This window comes from Leptopilina heterotoma, unplaced genomic scaffold, assembly GCF_015476425.1.
Source record: "Leptopilina heterotoma isolate Lh14 unplaced genomic scaffold, ASM1547642v1 Lhet_361, whole genome shotgun sequence".
Lineage (NCBI taxonomy): Eukaryota > Metazoa > Arthropoda > Insecta > Hymenoptera > Figitidae > Leptopilina > Leptopilina heterotoma.
The window spans coordinates 877,807-894,306 of record NW_025111042.1 but is presented as its reverse complement, the minus strand read 5'-3'; the positions used below and the strand labels follow the sequence as shown (position 1 = coordinate 894,306).

Below are 16,500 nucleotides of genomic sequence, written 5' to 3'. Positions count from 1 at the left end.
TTATTTGATTTATTATTTGATTTTATTTGATTTTATTTGATTTTATTTAATTTAATTTGATTCAATATTAAATTAACTCTTAAAAATACTTTTTTCACAGTTATCCATGACGCCGCCAATTGGTTACATCAATTCTTACATGCACAGTACTCCCTATACAGCGACAAAAGTTTCTCCACGCAGATCTTTATACGCCGAATTAAAAGCTTCCGTAAAGTTCCATTTTATAATCAAATATTTTGAATTTTACTTTAAATTTTTTATTTCTATTTACACTTTTAATCGTATTTTCAATCTAGACAGTTAAGCATTTTTTACTTTCGTTAATTAATTTAAACATAATATATTAAATTAAAATCGAGATTTCGATAAAAATATGAATTTTTAAAATAAAAATTAAGTTACTTGAACACGAAGGTCGAACGTGAGAGAAATATAAAGCGTCTTATGTTTCAGGGTTTTTCGCCAGAACGTGCAAAAAACGATTCAAAGATCGCCGAACTGGAGGAAGAATTGGGTTTGTGCAACGAGGAATTGAGCACTTTTTCTGAACAGATTGAAAAGTTTGTTCTTAACACGCACTTTTTATTTTATTCAAATATTTAAACAAATATTATTCGCAGTCTATTTTTTATTTATACTTTTTTATATTTATTTTTAATTAATTTAATTGATTTTAATTCTTTGTTATTTTTATTTATTTATTTTGGTATTTATTTTTTATTTTGCTATTTATTTTGTTATCTATCTGTTATTTATTTATTTAATTATTATTTGTAGACATTAAATTAATATAAATTTATTAATTTATTTCATAATTATTTGCAGCTTTATTCAAGAATTGTCGGTGGATGGAGAAAGGCCTTACGTTCCCATTTTAAATTTGGAGAATGAAAACTTCAATATCCCGAAATTGTCAATTCTGAAACAGGAAGTCGCAGTCTTGATGAATTTGGTGAGTAGTGGAAAATTTCCCCACCCTTATCATTTATAAATAATAAATTTGAATACATATTTTTGTCCGAGACAAAAATTTGAGTAATCAGCAGAAAATGCATTTTGCTTTTTGACGTCAGAAAGTCGAGTGCGATGTAAAAATCTCCAAGGCTATTTTGTCATTCCAAACGCGAAATTCTCTTTTTTTTCCATCCAAATATAAAATCGAATTTTTCCATTTGATATAAAGCAGGAAAAATATTTTTCCCCTTAATTATTCGAATAAGTATTTTCAGTTTTTTATCAATTATTTTCGTTTTCTATTTTTTCTCACACTTTTCTTTATTAATTTATTTAACTTTTGTAAATTAAAAATCTAATTAATTTAATTTAATTCGATTTTTGAGATTTATTTTCAATAGTCGTTTATTTATTGAAAATTTTAAAATTCAATAATCGATTATTTATTGAAAAGGCAAATTTTAATATTCGATTATTTATCGAAAATATAAATTACAAAAATATTTAAACTTTTTACCTTGACACGTGGATTTTTTGTTGAGAATAATTTAGTGAACGATGATCGTCAAGATAATGAAATATCTTCATGACAAAAGATAAGATCAAAACTTTAGATAGATTTTTGACCTCTCTTTTATAAAGGAAAAATGTTACGAAAGGTTTGGAGATTGAAAGTTTAGAAATTGAGAGGTGACAGTTCAGGAAAGTTTCTTTTAAACATCAAAGACGGAAATAACATATGTGCAATAAAAAATTTGTTTTTTATTCATTTTTTTTCTGAATTTGTACTTTCAAAAACTTCAATGAAAACAATTCTACTATTTTTTTTTCGTTAAAATTCAAAAAGAATTCTATCAACAAATTAGAGAATAATTGAATTTCTTCGAGAAATTTTATTATTTATGAAAATAATTGAATTCTTGCTACAAATTTTATTAAAATTTTAAAAATAATTGAATTCCTCTAAAGAATTTTTTTATTTACTAAAATAATTGAATTCTCGGAAAAAGTTTTATTAAAATTTTTGAAAATAATTAAATTCCTCTGAAGAATTTTTTTAATTATCAAAATAATTGAATTCCTCTAAAGAATTTTTTTTTACTAAAATAATTGAATTCTTGGGAAAGGTTTTACTAAAATTTTAGAAAATAATTGAATTCCTTTGAAGAATTTTTTTATTTACTAAAATAATTGAATTCCTTTGAAGAATTTTTTTATTTACTAAAATAATTGAATTCTTGGAAAAAGTTTTACTAAAATTTTAGAAAATAATTGAATTTTTACAAGAAATTTTAATATTTATGAAAATAATTGAATTCTTTTAGCGAATTTTATTAAAATTTTGAAAATAATTGAATTCCTCTGAAGAATTTTTTTATTTACTAAAATAATTGAATTCTCGGGAAAAGTTTTATTAAAAATTTTGAAAATAATTGAATTCCTCTGAAGAATTTTTTTAATTACTAAAATATTTGAATTCTTGGGAAAGTTTTATTTAAATTTTTGAAAATAATTGAATTCTTCCAAAGAATGTTATATTATTAATGAAAATAATTGAATTTTTGCTAAGAATTCTCTTAAATAATGAATATTAAAAATATTTTACTTAAATAAAATAAATCATTTTCTATAAATAATAGTAAATTTAATAAATTAATATCGTATTTTTGATAATTGCAGGTGAAAGAGCGAGTCGTCAAAAAGAGTAAAACGAGAGATTCTTGCCTTCAAGTTGACATCGAGGTTCCAAAAGTTCATCGGCAATTTTCGTAAGTCACATATATGCACTCTCTAAATTAAATTAAAACTGCACAGTTAACGCAATGTCGCTCTCTCGCGTAAAGCCGCATAAAAGAATCTGGTTTAAGGTCACAAGTGCCTTTTTCATTTTTTTTAGCAAAAATAGAAATGTGGACGATGCACTTGTTGATAAAATGTCCTTGGGCATTGCCCCGATCAAAATGACACGACCTTCTTTCCCTTTTTAAAATTTATTTCCTCCTCAAGTGTTAATGAATTAAATTTTACTTTATTATTAATTTTCCTTTTTTTATTCATATTATTTTCTTGTCACTCTTGTGATATTAAACTCTCTCGAAAAATGGAATTTATACTTTCCATTTTTTCAATTTCTTTCTTTTTCAATTTGTTCAAAATTTGAAATTCTCTTTTTCAATTTGTTTAAATTTATTAAAATTCTTTTTTTTCAGTAAAAGAAGAATTTTTTTCTTTTTGCTCTCTTGAAAATTTCTTTAATTTTTGAAATTAGATTGGAAATTGAAAAATGTCGATAAAATTGTCTCGTTCTCTTGGCCTCGAAAAGGGTTTATTAAATTGGCTTAAAAGTTAGCTTTTTAATTTAATGTAAATATGCACATTGTTTGTAAAGTGTTTAGAAACTTTGCTAAAATATACTATTTACTTTACGTTTTATACGAATTGATACTATTTGGATAATTTTTTAGATTCGTGTCTCTAAAAAGCTACTTTTTTCTTTTCTTTCTGAAAAATTTGCACTAATTTAAATTCGCAAATAGTTGAAATCAAAAAAAAATTTCGAAATTAATTTGAAATAAAAATTTTGAATAAAATTCTCTGGAACGATTCAATTATTTTCAAAAAAATTTACGAAATTAAATTATTTTCAATATCTGTTTCATAGAATTTCCCAAAAGTTTTTCAAATTCAAAGTATTTAAAAAGAAAATTGTTTGTAGAATTATAATTCTTGAAATTATCTTGGAAAACTTTTGCAGTTTCGCAAAGAAATTTTTTCTATTTGAATTTTAAAAGATTATTCGTTTGATTAAGAAAAATTTTGTTTATTGAAAAAAATTGAGAGGAAATTTTTGAACAGTCGATTTGGTAATATCGCATGGACCACTTTAGGACCTTGCCCTATATTTATTGTACTTTCCTGCCTCTCACTACTTTCGTTCTTCCGTCTCTCGTCTGGTTCCTACTTTGCGCTTTTTTCCCTTTTGTTTTTTAATCCAGCAGCTGCGCGCCACATCTTAAAAATAATTCCACTTCATCACATTCACTATTTTGATCAATTTTTTTTCTATTCGATTCATGTTTAATTATTATTCGAATTTCTCAGTTTTTATTGTTTTTTTCGCGTTTCTCTCTTTAATTTCTATTTAATTCTGTTTAATTTCTATCTATTTCTACTCAATTTTTATTTAATTCTATTTAATTTCTATTTATTTCTACTTAATTTCTATTTAATTCCATTTAATTTCTATTTAATTCAATTTAATTTCTATTTATTTCTACTTAATTTCTGCTTAATTTCTACTGAATTTATATTTAATTTCGATTTATTTCTACTCAATTCAATTTAATTTCTATTTATTTCTACTTAATTTCTATTTAATTTCTGCTTAATTTCTACTTAATTTCCATTTAATTTCGATTTATTTCTACTTAATTTCTATTCAATTAATATAAATGCAATTATTGTTTATTTTGTTCTGTTTAATTAATTTTTTTAATTTACTTTTTGTTTTTGATTTTAAGTATTTTTAACTTTTAATTCGCAATTTTTAATTTTTACTCAATCGCGAAAAAATATTTATTTAATTAAAGAAAAAAAAATGTTTACGTCTCATTTCTTCGGACGAAATAAGACAATTGTTTTGAATATTCATCGTATGTGTGTTTGAGAAGGAAATTAAATAAATATTGTTTGTTGCAGACTCCTTTATATTCCTCGAATTTGAATATGTGATTTTGTCCGTAGAAGAGAATTAAAAAAAGTGTGAATTTCATACATTTTTATTTACGTATATAAGTGAACTTGTACTTGAGAGAGTCTTGTGTATTTACGTTCCTCAGTCACTGGAAACATCCACTCGTTGCTTTGCGAGAAGGAATATGATGTCTGAAAATTTTCAGTCGGCTGATGGCACTCGAACTGCACACGTTCGATTTTGTGCTGTCAGCCTCACGTGTTCGTCGCTTTTTTTAGTGCGTGAGATATAAAGCAATTATTTTGCCCTTTCTTTCTAAACAATTTTTTTTTCAACCGAATTAACGGATTCATTATCTGTCAATTAAAATTCAATTTAATTGCTATAGGAAATACTTTTTTAAAGAATTGAAAAAATTTCATAAACGTTTAGATAAAAGTTTTGATAAAAATTTCTATAAAATAATTAATTTCTATAAATTATTTTGTTATAAAAAAGCCTGAATATTATTTATTTTAGAAGAATTTACGCGTTTTTATTACAAGATTATTGCGAAAAAAAATGGTTTTAACAAAAAGGAAATATTACTTTCAATAAAAATTTTTTTTGACGATTTTTTTTCAATTTTACTTCCTCATAGAGGAAGTATTTTAAATTTAATTAATTTACACAATTTTTCAAAATTTTAAATTATTGTTATTAATTTCTATTTTTTTTTAAATTAACGATTTAAATTGCCATTAGTTTATTGATTTATTTTTTCAAATTTACGAAATTTATTTATTTAAATTATACTAAAGGTTAAAAAAATATAAACTAAATAACTAAAAAATATAATTAAATATAAACTAAATAAGTAAAAAATATAGTTAAATATCTACTAAAATGTCAATATTATAATTAAATTATCCGTGAAAAAATAGAATCAGAGTTTATATAAATAAAAAAATTAAATAATGAAAAATCTCCGTTAGAGATCATATCACAAAAAATTAAATTATTTAATAAATAATTAAAAATAAAATCAAAAATATTAAAAGTATGTAATATGAATAATATTAATAATAATAATAATAATAATAAGGTAATTAAAAAAAATTTTAATCGGTTTGCATTCACTTTGCGAGAGTAAAAAAAATTAAAATACAAAACATGTCCAGATAAATTATTGATAAACGTTTTAATTAACATCAATGAGCAAAAAATTAAATCCCTTAAATCACACACGACTCTGATTTATAAAATGCGTTTTCTTTTTTTTAAAAAAAAAGAAAATTAGAATTTTAAATCAGAGGTAAATCTTATAAAAATTATTTTTCGAAAAAAAATAATTGAAATTTATTTATTAATCGCGATTCATTAAAATATATTGTTTTTGAAAAAGATTTATATCAACAATTAAATTGAAAAAGAAAATTTATAGCTACGTCCTTAATAATTGAAAATTAATAATTAGAACGACGCTTATTTTTCTACTATAAATCATTCTCCAGTGACAATATGCAAATTCAAAAGGTGCAAAAAAACTTTTATTTACATAAATTACATTATATTATTGGTTTTGAGACCGAAGACAAAGAATTTTTCTTTTTTGCAGGAACATTTTTAATTGATTTCGAAATTAAATTTTATTTTACAAAAAATATCACTGTGTATTTATTATTATTTTTTTTCATTATTTACGTTTTACTATTATTAATTATAGCACTAAAAGAATTATTTTTTAATTAATTTGCTTTTTGCTTAAACCATTTTTAAATTTTAATGAAATTTTTTAAAACAATTCAAATATTTTCAACAATTTTAATAAAATTTGCACCAAGAATTCAATTATTTTCATAAGTCGTAAATTTCTTCAAACAAATTCAATTGTTTTCAAAAATTTTAATCAATTTCGTCGTAAAAATTCAATTATTTTCAAAAACGATAAAATGCCTTGGAAAGATTCAATTATTTTAAAAAATTGTAATAAAATTTGTCCCAACAATTCAATTATTTTTATAAATCGTAATTTTGAAATTTCTTCAAAAAAATTCAATTATTTTCAATAATTTTAATAAATTTCGTCTCAAAAATTCAATTATTTTCATAAACAATAAAATGCTTTGGAAAAATGCAATTATTATCAAAAAATTTAAATTAAATTCTTCTCAAAAATTCAATTATTTTCAAAAATTTTAGTAAATTTCGTTGCAAAAATTCAATTGTTTTTATAAACAATAAAATACCTTGGAAAAATTTAATTATTTTCAAAAACTTTAATAAAATTTTTCACAAGAAGAAAATTATTTTCGTAAGTTATAAAATTCTTTTCAAAAATTCAATTATTATCAAAAATGTTAATAAACTTCGCCACAAAAATTCAATAATTTTTATAAATAATAAAATTCCTTTGAAAAATTCATTTATTTTCGAAAATTTTAATAAAATTCATTACAAGAATTCAATTACATTTTTATCATAAAATTTTAATAAAATTTTTGGCAAGAAAATAATTTTTTTAAATTAAAAAAATTCTTCTGAGAAATTCAATTATTTTCAAAAATTTTGATATAATTGTTTAGAAGAATTCAATAAATTTCATTTTAGTTAATTTCCTGAAAAGAATCATATTATTTTCAAAAATTTTAATTCAATTATTTTTATTAGTTATAAAATTTTTGTTAGGAATTCAATTAATTTTAATTACAATTTTAATGAAAATTTTTCCAAAAAAAAAAAATTTTCATTTATTTTTAATAATTTTAATTAATTAATTTAGAGTGTAATTAAAAAAAAAGTCTAATGGCTATTTAAACTTTAATTGTGGTGATAAATTTTTTTCGATTAAAATAATAAACACACACAATGTTTTTTCAGTAAACAAATGAATATTTTTCTTGAAATATTGAACTTTTAATTGACTGATAGATTTGTTCGATTGATTGTTAAATTAATATCAACGTCATAGTTTCTAATTAGTTATACCGGCATCTGCACCATTGATTGCTTATGCAATTAGGAATGAAGGTCTGGGACACGATTAGAAAATATAGACGTTTTTAGTTTCTTCGAATCACTTTGACTGCGATCATCTTCGTCCTCCTCCAAATCCACTCGTTTAAAAATATTCCAAAGTTGAATTTTCGTTCCTTTTTTTTTGTAAAAATTAAATTCATTTCTTTATTATCATTCGTTTCGTCAATTTTGTTAATTTATTTAATTTTATCAATTATCAATTACCAATTTCATTATTTTGGTGAATTTAATTAATTTATTCTTGTCTAATTTGGAAAAAATCGGAAATTACTTTTCGGTGACGAAATGAATTTTCTTTATTTTCTTTTCAAAATTTGAAGATTTGTCGGAGTTGCAAAAATTTGAAGTGAGATCTGAATTGGAATTTTTTTTTATCGAAATTGAAAATTTGTGAGTATATTTTAATTTTATCGTTGTAATTATTGTAATTTTGAATTTTAGGAATTAATATTAAGTGGATGGTCCAGATTATTGAGAGAAACACCCGTTAGAGTGATAGAGGCGAATTGCTAAGTGTTTAAATCTGATTACACAAGAATCTGGTTAGTGCTCGACATTGTAGGTGTTCCGAGTCCAATTCACCTTTCGTTGCATTTATACATAATACTGGATTAACCAGAGTTACATACGACCTTCTGACCCATTCCAATCTCGAGAAAGGTTTATCGTTCCTATAAATCACTCTAAACGCCATTGTTCAAGTGTATTGAACAATTTACTTTTTTTTACCCCTGTCGACAAATTTTGCTTGTTTGTCTTTGATTTATGGCAAAAGAAAGAATAATTTTTTTAACAAAAGACAAGAATTTTATTCAACCAGAATTTTTTCCCTCTTTTTTTTTATTTTTGTTCAACATTTTTCAGTTGTTACTTCAAAAAATTGATGGGAAATTATTTTTCTATACAAAATTTTAGATTTACAAACTTTTAGAATTTGTTTGGTATTTTGTTCGAAATTAAAAAGTGATAATTGTAAATTCTTTTTTTTTCAGCGGCTCTATTGAAAACGAATCCTTAGCTTTGTCAGAATCATCGATGACTTCGCTCTCTGAAATAAATCCAGAATCTGAAAAAGGCAATGGCTGTTTGTCAGGAGCTGAAAATTTAAATATTGAAAAAAAGTCGTCTCAAATTCAAGTGCAGGAGGACTCTGTTATCAAACCGATTGTTGAAGCGCTGGATCAAATTATTAAAGAAACTGTTGATGAGGAATCGAGTCTACAAGAAGAAATCTTCTCCACAAAGAATCACAAGTAATTTTTTTTTTTTAATTAGGCATCGAAATTATTTACTCAAACCTAGTATTTAGTATTTTTTCAAACAATTTGCTACTATTTGGAATTTTTTAGATTTTAGTCACTAAAAGCTACTTTTTTCTATTTTTCTCAAGAATTTCCACTGCTTTAAATTATTTCCATAATAAATAATAAAATCCCTTGGGAAAATTCAATTATTTTCGAAAATTTAAATCAAATTTTTCGCAAGAATTCTACTATTTTCATAAATTATAAAATTCTTTTCAAAAATTCAATTATGGTAAAAAATTTAAATAAAATTCGCAACAAGAATTCAATTATTTTTATAAAAGACCAAATTCTTCGAAAAAATTCAATTGTTAAAAATTTAAATAAAATTCGTAGCAAGAATTTAATTCTTTTCTATACAATTTTAATTTAATTTCTAGAAAGAATTTTAATTTTCTTCAAAGCAATTAAATTACTGTCACAAAATTTTCAAGAAAATTTTTGTCAAAAAATGAATTTTTATATAAATAATAAAATTATTCTAAGGAATTCAATTACTTTCAAAAATTTTAATAAAATTTCCTGTTAGAATTGAATATAATTAATAATTGGAAAAATTTAATTATTTTCAAAAATTTTAATAAAAGTTTTAGCAAGAATTCAATTATAATAGTAAATAAAAAATTATTAAGAAGAATTGAATTATTTTAATAAATAGAAAAATGCTTCAGAGGAATTGAATTATTTTCAAAACAATTTTGTCCGAATTCCTCGAAATAATTCAATTATTTCACAATTAATAAAATAATTGTTCCAAGAATTTATTTATTTAAAATACAATTTTTATAACATTTCTCGAAAAACATCAATTATTTAAAAACATTTTTATAAAATTCTTTTCAAGAATTGAATTATTTTCAAAAATAATAAAAGTCATAGGAGATTTTTAATTATTTAAATAAAATTTAATAAATTTAAATAAAATTTAATAAATTTAAATAAAATTTTATAAAATTCTTCGCAAAAATTTAATTTATTTCATAAAATCAATTATTTTGAAAGATTTCAATAAAATTCTTCAGAAAAAATAAATTATTTTTTGTAAATAAAAAAATTCTTTTAAGCAATTTTATTGTTTCAAAAATTTTAACCAAATTCTTTGAAAGAATTCAATTATCTTCATAAATAACAAAATTGTTCACAAAAATTCAATTATTTTTAGGAATTTTATTCAAATTCTTTGCAAAATTCAAATATTTTCATAAATAACAAAATTTATTAGAAGAATTCAATTATTTTCAAAAGCAATAAAATTCCCTGCTGAAATTAAATTACTTTCAAAAATTTTAATATAATTCTTTGAAAAAATTTAATTATTTTCTACAATTTTAATAAAATTTCTCAAAATTCAAATTTTTTCATAAATATTAAAATTCTTGGAAGGAATTCAATTATTGTTAGAAATTTAAATTAAATTTCTCGAAAGAATTTTAATTTTCTACAAAGCAATTAAATTATTGTCACAAAATTTTAATAAAATTCTTAACATAAAATGATTTTTTTTTTAATAAATAATAACATTCTTTAGAGGAATTCAATTATTTTACAAAAATTTTAATAAAATTTGAAACAAGAATTGAATTATTTTCATAAGTTATAAATTTCTTAATAAAATTTTTAAAAATTTCTTCGCAAGAATTCAATTTTTTTCATAAATTATAAAATCCCTTGGAAAAATTCAATTATTTGTTTAAGAAATTTTTGTTTGTTTAAGAAGTTAAGAAATATTCAATATTCATTAAATTATTTGTTTTCGTTTCTAAATAATTGAATTCTCATTGAAATTTCTATGAAGAATTGATTTAAAAATGAATTTCAGTTAAAATTCTAGATAATAATTGAATATTAAATAAATAAAATATACTTGAATTTAATTGAATATTAAATAAAATTTTCAATTATTTGGAAAGTTTGTTAAAAATTAAAATAAATTTTGCATTTAAAAGAATTTAATTTTTTTATTTTTGAATATTATTGTTAAACAGAATTGTATTTTTTAAGAATTTGAAATTAAAATTTAGAGAGTAATTGAATTTTGGCAAAAATTTAGAATTGAAATTAATTTATTTGGAACAGTTGCTTTTAGTGCATTTCTGAATAATTTAATAATTATTAATTAAATAATTGGAATAATAATTAAATAATCAATCCATAATTCTAAGCCAAATTTGTCCGAAATTTCGAAAATAGAAATGAATTCCCTAATATTTATTTATTTACTTTCATAGGCATAAGTGCATCTACACAAACACAAGACCACCGACTCCGAGTCCTGATTTAATAATTCCCAGAGAATTGTCAGTTACGAAAGAAAATGCCGAATTTGATTGCGTAATGTCAAAGGGGGACGCACCAGAAATTAATAGAATGAAAAACTTTAATCCCTTGTCCCAGATAACAACGCAGCCATCAACAAATATTTCAACAGTTGAAATATTTCCCAAATTTCAAGAGGAGGAACAAGCGAATAAAAAAATAGACACAACTTACTGTATTACTCCAACTTTAAATTTGAAGCCAATTCCAAAAAGAAAATTATCCGTCTTTAAAAGTCCATTTGACATCGACGACTCTCTAAATGAAGGAAAAATGGAAAATCGGATTCAAGTGGGAAAAAATACAAATAATCAAATAATCAATTCTCAATTGAATACATATCGTTCAATTGTGAATAGTTCCGAATCTTCTGATTCTGCATCGCCTGATAAACTTCTTTGCCAATTTGACGATAATTCAGAATTGGAAAGAATTGAGAGACCAAAGACAGTAGCGGGCTCCATTATTCTCGCTCCTTCGAAATTAATTTTCCAACCGAAGATTTCTCTGGATGTTGCGAAAGAATTGAATTTGGAATTTTTCGAAAATAATAGTACGAGTGAGAGAAAAATGATTCAATCAACAAATGTGGAAAGTGGAAAATTTAGGGAAAATTTGGATTCGATTACGAATGTAAATTCGGGAAGTGTCGCAATAAATCAGTTCAAGGAAAATAATTCGGAAATTATTGGAAAAAATGAGGAAATTTTAGAAAAAGATTCCAAGTTAAAGGATAATTTTAATTTCTCTACAGTTTCCGTTCAGGGATATCAAATTTCTAATCCTTATTTGCATTCGCTGGAGAATAATGTTGCAAATGTGGACAATTCCTTCGTGCCTGTTACAACGAACAATGAAGAAAAAACGAATATCGAAAATAGAATTGGTAACTAAAATATATTTTCTATTTCTCTTTTCTTTGTTTCTCTCTAAATTTTATTATATTTTCAATATCTCTTTTTTTTATTTCTCTATTTTTTCTTTTTCTATTTCTATTTTTTCTCTATTTTTTCTTCTATCCTCCAAAAAATTTTATTATTTACGAAAACATTTCAATTCTTGGGACGAATTTTATTCAAATCTTTAAAAATAATTGAATTCAGGAGAAGAATTTTATTATTTTAAAAAATAATTTAATTCTTGTCAAGAATTTTAATAAAATTTTGTGTCAATATTTTAATTTGCTTCGAAGAAAACTTAAATTTCTTTCGAGAAATTGAATTTAAATTTCTAAAAATAATTAAATTTTGCAAAGGAATTTTAATATTTATGAAAAAATTAAAATTTCTTGTAACTTCATTAAAACTGAAAAATTATTAAAATTAAAAATAATTGAACTTTTCCAAAGGATTTTATAATTTATGAAAGGAATTGAATTCTTGCAACGAAATATTTTAAAATAATTGTATTTTTTTGAAGAAATTTATAACTTATGAAAATATATCAATTCTTGCGTCAAATATTATTAAAATTTTTGAAAATAATTAAATTCCTCAGAAGAATTTTTTTTATATTAAAAAAATCAATTAATTGTCAAGAATTTTATTTAAATTTTGTGACAATAATTTAATTGTTTCGATGAAAATTAAAATTGTCTCAAGAAATTGAATTAAAATTGTATCATGGAAATAATTCAATTCTTGCGACGAATTTTATTAAAATTTTTGAAAATACTTGTAATTTTCAAAGGAATTATAATATTTATGAAAATAATTGAATTCTTCCACCAAATTTTATTTAAATTTTTGAAAATAATTGAATTTTAACGAAAAAATTGAATTCTTCTGAAAAATTTTATTAAGTCGGAAAAATTTACATTTTTTTTATTTCTCTATTTTCTATTAAATATTTATTAGGTCGGAAAATTTGTTATTTTTTTCTATTTTCTATTAAATTTTCTATTGAATATTATTTCAGTCTCAAAATACAATTGAAGATATAAATTGACTTAACAGTAAATTTTATTCCAGTGAAAAAAGTTACTAAAGAGTAATAATTTTCTTTTTCTTTTGCAGTAATATTCATAAATTGTTTATTATTGTTTCTTAATTTTTTAAGGGATTTCTCATCCGATGGCCAAAGAGTGTAGCGCTAATGGCGATAATAGTGGGGCCGTTAAATCTGGAAATGAGATTGTGAACAAAATTACACCGTCAGTAGTAACCGCGATGTCAAGCGCTGAGGATAGTTCGGACAGTGAGTGCGATCGAATTAATTCGAAAAATGATCGACAAGTCGCTGTCAGTGATTCTGATTCTGACATCGCTAAATTCCATCAATTACATCACGAGTCTCCCTCAAAGGACGCAAAGCATGAGAGTGAAGAAGAGAAGGAAAATCATGATAGACAAGTGAGTCAAACTTTTCGTTGCAAAAATTTTTATTTTATGCCTTTACGATTTTTTCATTTTATTATTAACAATTTGTAATATTATTTGCTTCTTTTTGTTTTGGGTGCTCTTTCGATTCTTTCATATTCTTAATTTTTTTTCTCTATTCTTACCAAAAGATTTTCTTGAATTTTTTACAATTTTTTGCAATTTCTCCGAAAATTCAATTATTTTCTAGAATTTATAACTAAAAATCTTTTTTTAAATCAATTATTTTCTAAAATTTTAACTTAAATACTTTTTTAAACCAATTATTTTTTAGAATTTGTAATGAAAATTCTTTTCTAATCAAAAATTATTTTCTAGAATTTTTTCTGAATTTCTTTTCAAATTCAATTATTTTATGGAATTTTTAACTGAAATTTGATTTCCAAAAGTTCCAACTAAAAATCTTTTCCAATTAAAATAATTTTATTAATTTTTCCCCAAAATTCTTTTCGAAATTCAAAATTCAATTATTTTCTAGAATTTTTCTAGAATTCTCTTTCCCAATTCAATTAATTTTATTAATTTTTTTCCAAAAATCTTTTCGAAATTCACAAATTAATTATTTTCTAGAATTTTTAACTTAAAAAACTTTTTTAAGTCAATTATTTTCTAGAACTTTTAACTTAAAAACTTTTTTAATTTAATTATTTTCTAGAATTTTTAACTAAATTTCTTGCCTAATTAAATTAATTTTCTAGAATTTTTAACTAAAATTTTTTTCTAATTCAATTATTTTTTTGAATTTTTAATTGAATTTCTTTCCTAATTCAGTTAATTTTTTGAATTTTCAACTGAATTCCTTTTCGAAATTTACAATTCTATTATTTTTTAGAATTTTTAACTTAAAAAACTTCTTTAATCAATTATTTTGTAGAATTTTTAACTAAAAATTTTTAAATCAATTATTTTCTAAATCTTATTTAGCTAATTTAAAAATTTTAGAAAATTATTGATTTAAAAAAAGATTTTTTGTAAGAAATTCTTTTCAAATTCAATCATTTTCTAGAATTTTTAACTAAAATTCTTTTTAATTCAATTATTTTCTAGAGATTTTAAACTAAAATTTAAATTCTAAAATTTTTAACTAAAAATCTTTTCTAATTCAATTAATTTTATTAATTTCCCTCAAAAATTCTTTTCGAGATACACAATTCAATTATTTTCTAAACATTTTGACTAAAAATCTTTTTTTTAAAATCAATTATTTTCTAAACATTTTGACTAAAAATCTTTTTTTTAAAATCAATTATTTTCTAGAATTTTTTACTAAAAATAATTTTTAAATTAATTGTTGTTAATAGTTTTGAAAATTCAATCATTCAAAAAAAAAGTTCAATTAAAATAGATCTTAACTTCAATTATTTTCAGTTAAATTTTACGAATTTTCTATTATTCGAATAATTGTCACTTAATTTGAAAATTCGACTATTCAATTTGAATATTCAACTTATTTAAAAAAAATCAAATTTTTCAAAAAACAGAATTATTGAGATTTTTAAAATTTTATTGTCTTTAAAAATTTCTCTTATAACTCTACGAAAATTCATTTATTTTCCAGAATTTTTAATTAATATTTGATTTTAATTCAATATAATTTTAAATAATTTTCAGCAAGTTCTTTGAGAATTCATTGATTTAAATAAAAATACAAATTGAAATACAAATACAAAAAAGAATACTTTTGAAAAATTAAAATATTTGAATATTTTTTCTCTAATTTTCTAATATTTAATTTTGTTTTTAATTTGTTTCTAGTTTTCTTTCCTTTTAATTTTCATTTAGTTTTTTAATTACGTGCGCGGTTCAATTTGTATTCACAAGTGACTGGCTTTTTTCTGATCAAGACGTTGATTTGTGAGGAGATACAGAATATGGATCTGAAACAATTGACACCGATCAGAGATAATTAAGAATTGTGATTAAACGAGTCAGCGTCTATTGCTTCGTACTTGAGAGACTAACTTTTCGTTTTCGTTGCGAACGATCATTAATATTTTCCTAGCAATCAAATAATTCAGCTCTGATCGAGGCTTTGATCTGCTCTAGAAATAGAAATTCTGGAATTTAGAAATTCGACTAATTTAATATTCTTCTAATCTATATTAATTATCGTTGTTGTGACGAATTTTATTCAAATCTTTAAAAATAATTTATTTCCGAAAAAGAATTTTATTATTTATGAAAATAATTCAATTCTTGCAAAGAATTTCATTATTTACGAAAATATTTGAATTCTTGCGACGAATTTTATTAAATTTTTTGAAAACAATTGAATTCCTTAAGGAAAATTTTTTGTTTATTAAAAAAATTAATTTCTTGCCAAGAATTTTATTAAAATTTTGTGACAATAATTTAATTGCTTTAAAGAAAATTAAAATTCTTTCGAGAAATTGAATTAAAATTGTATTGAAAATAATTGAATTCTTGCGACCAATTTTATTTAAATTTTCGAAAGTAATTGAATTCTCAGGAAGAATTTTATTAAAATTTTTGAAAATAATTTAATTTTTGCTGAGGAATTTTATTATTTATGAAAATTATTGAATCTTGTGACGAAATAATATATTAAATTTTTTGAAAATAATTGAATTTTTCTGAAGAAATTTATTACTTATAAAAATAATAATTGAATTTTTATCAGGAATTTTATGGAAATTTTGTTACAATTACTTAAAAAGTAAATTTTTAAAATTTTTATTCTGAAATTATTCAGAAATTAAATTTGATATTTTAAAATAAAAAAAATTTGTAATTTGCCTAATAAGTAATTAATATAAAAATATAGAATTTCAATTTAATTTAAATTCAATTAATGAAAAATTCTATTAAAAGT

At 21.6% G+C, this 16,500-nt stretch overlaps 1 protein-coding gene across 7 annotated transcripts in view; it reads left to right on the top strand.

Moving 5' to 3' along the window:
* Positions 1 to 16,500, top strand: part of LOC122505651 (centromere-associated protein E-like) — a 35,627-nt gene that overhangs the window by 8,666 nt on the left and 10,461 nt on the right. For all 7 annotated transcript variants that reach the window (XR_006301931.1, XM_043617420.1, XM_043617418.1 and 4 more), the window contains exons 10-16: positions 101 to 211; positions 457 to 563; positions 829 to 955; positions 2,638 to 2,726; positions 8,662 to 8,922; positions 11,202 to 12,175; positions 13,348 to 13,640. Coding sequence is in view for 6 of the 7 variants with exons in the window: in XM_043617420.1 (XP_043473355.1) it covers positions 101 to 211; positions 457 to 563; positions 829 to 955; positions 2,638 to 2,726; positions 8,662 to 8,922; positions 11,202 to 12,175; positions 13,348 to 13,640 (1,962 nt within the window). In the remaining variant the exon portion in view is untranslated. The remainder of the gene's footprint in view (positions 1 to 100; positions 212 to 456; positions 564 to 828; positions 956 to 2,637; positions 2,727 to 8,661; positions 8,923 to 11,201; positions 12,176 to 13,347; positions 13,641 to 16,500) is intronic.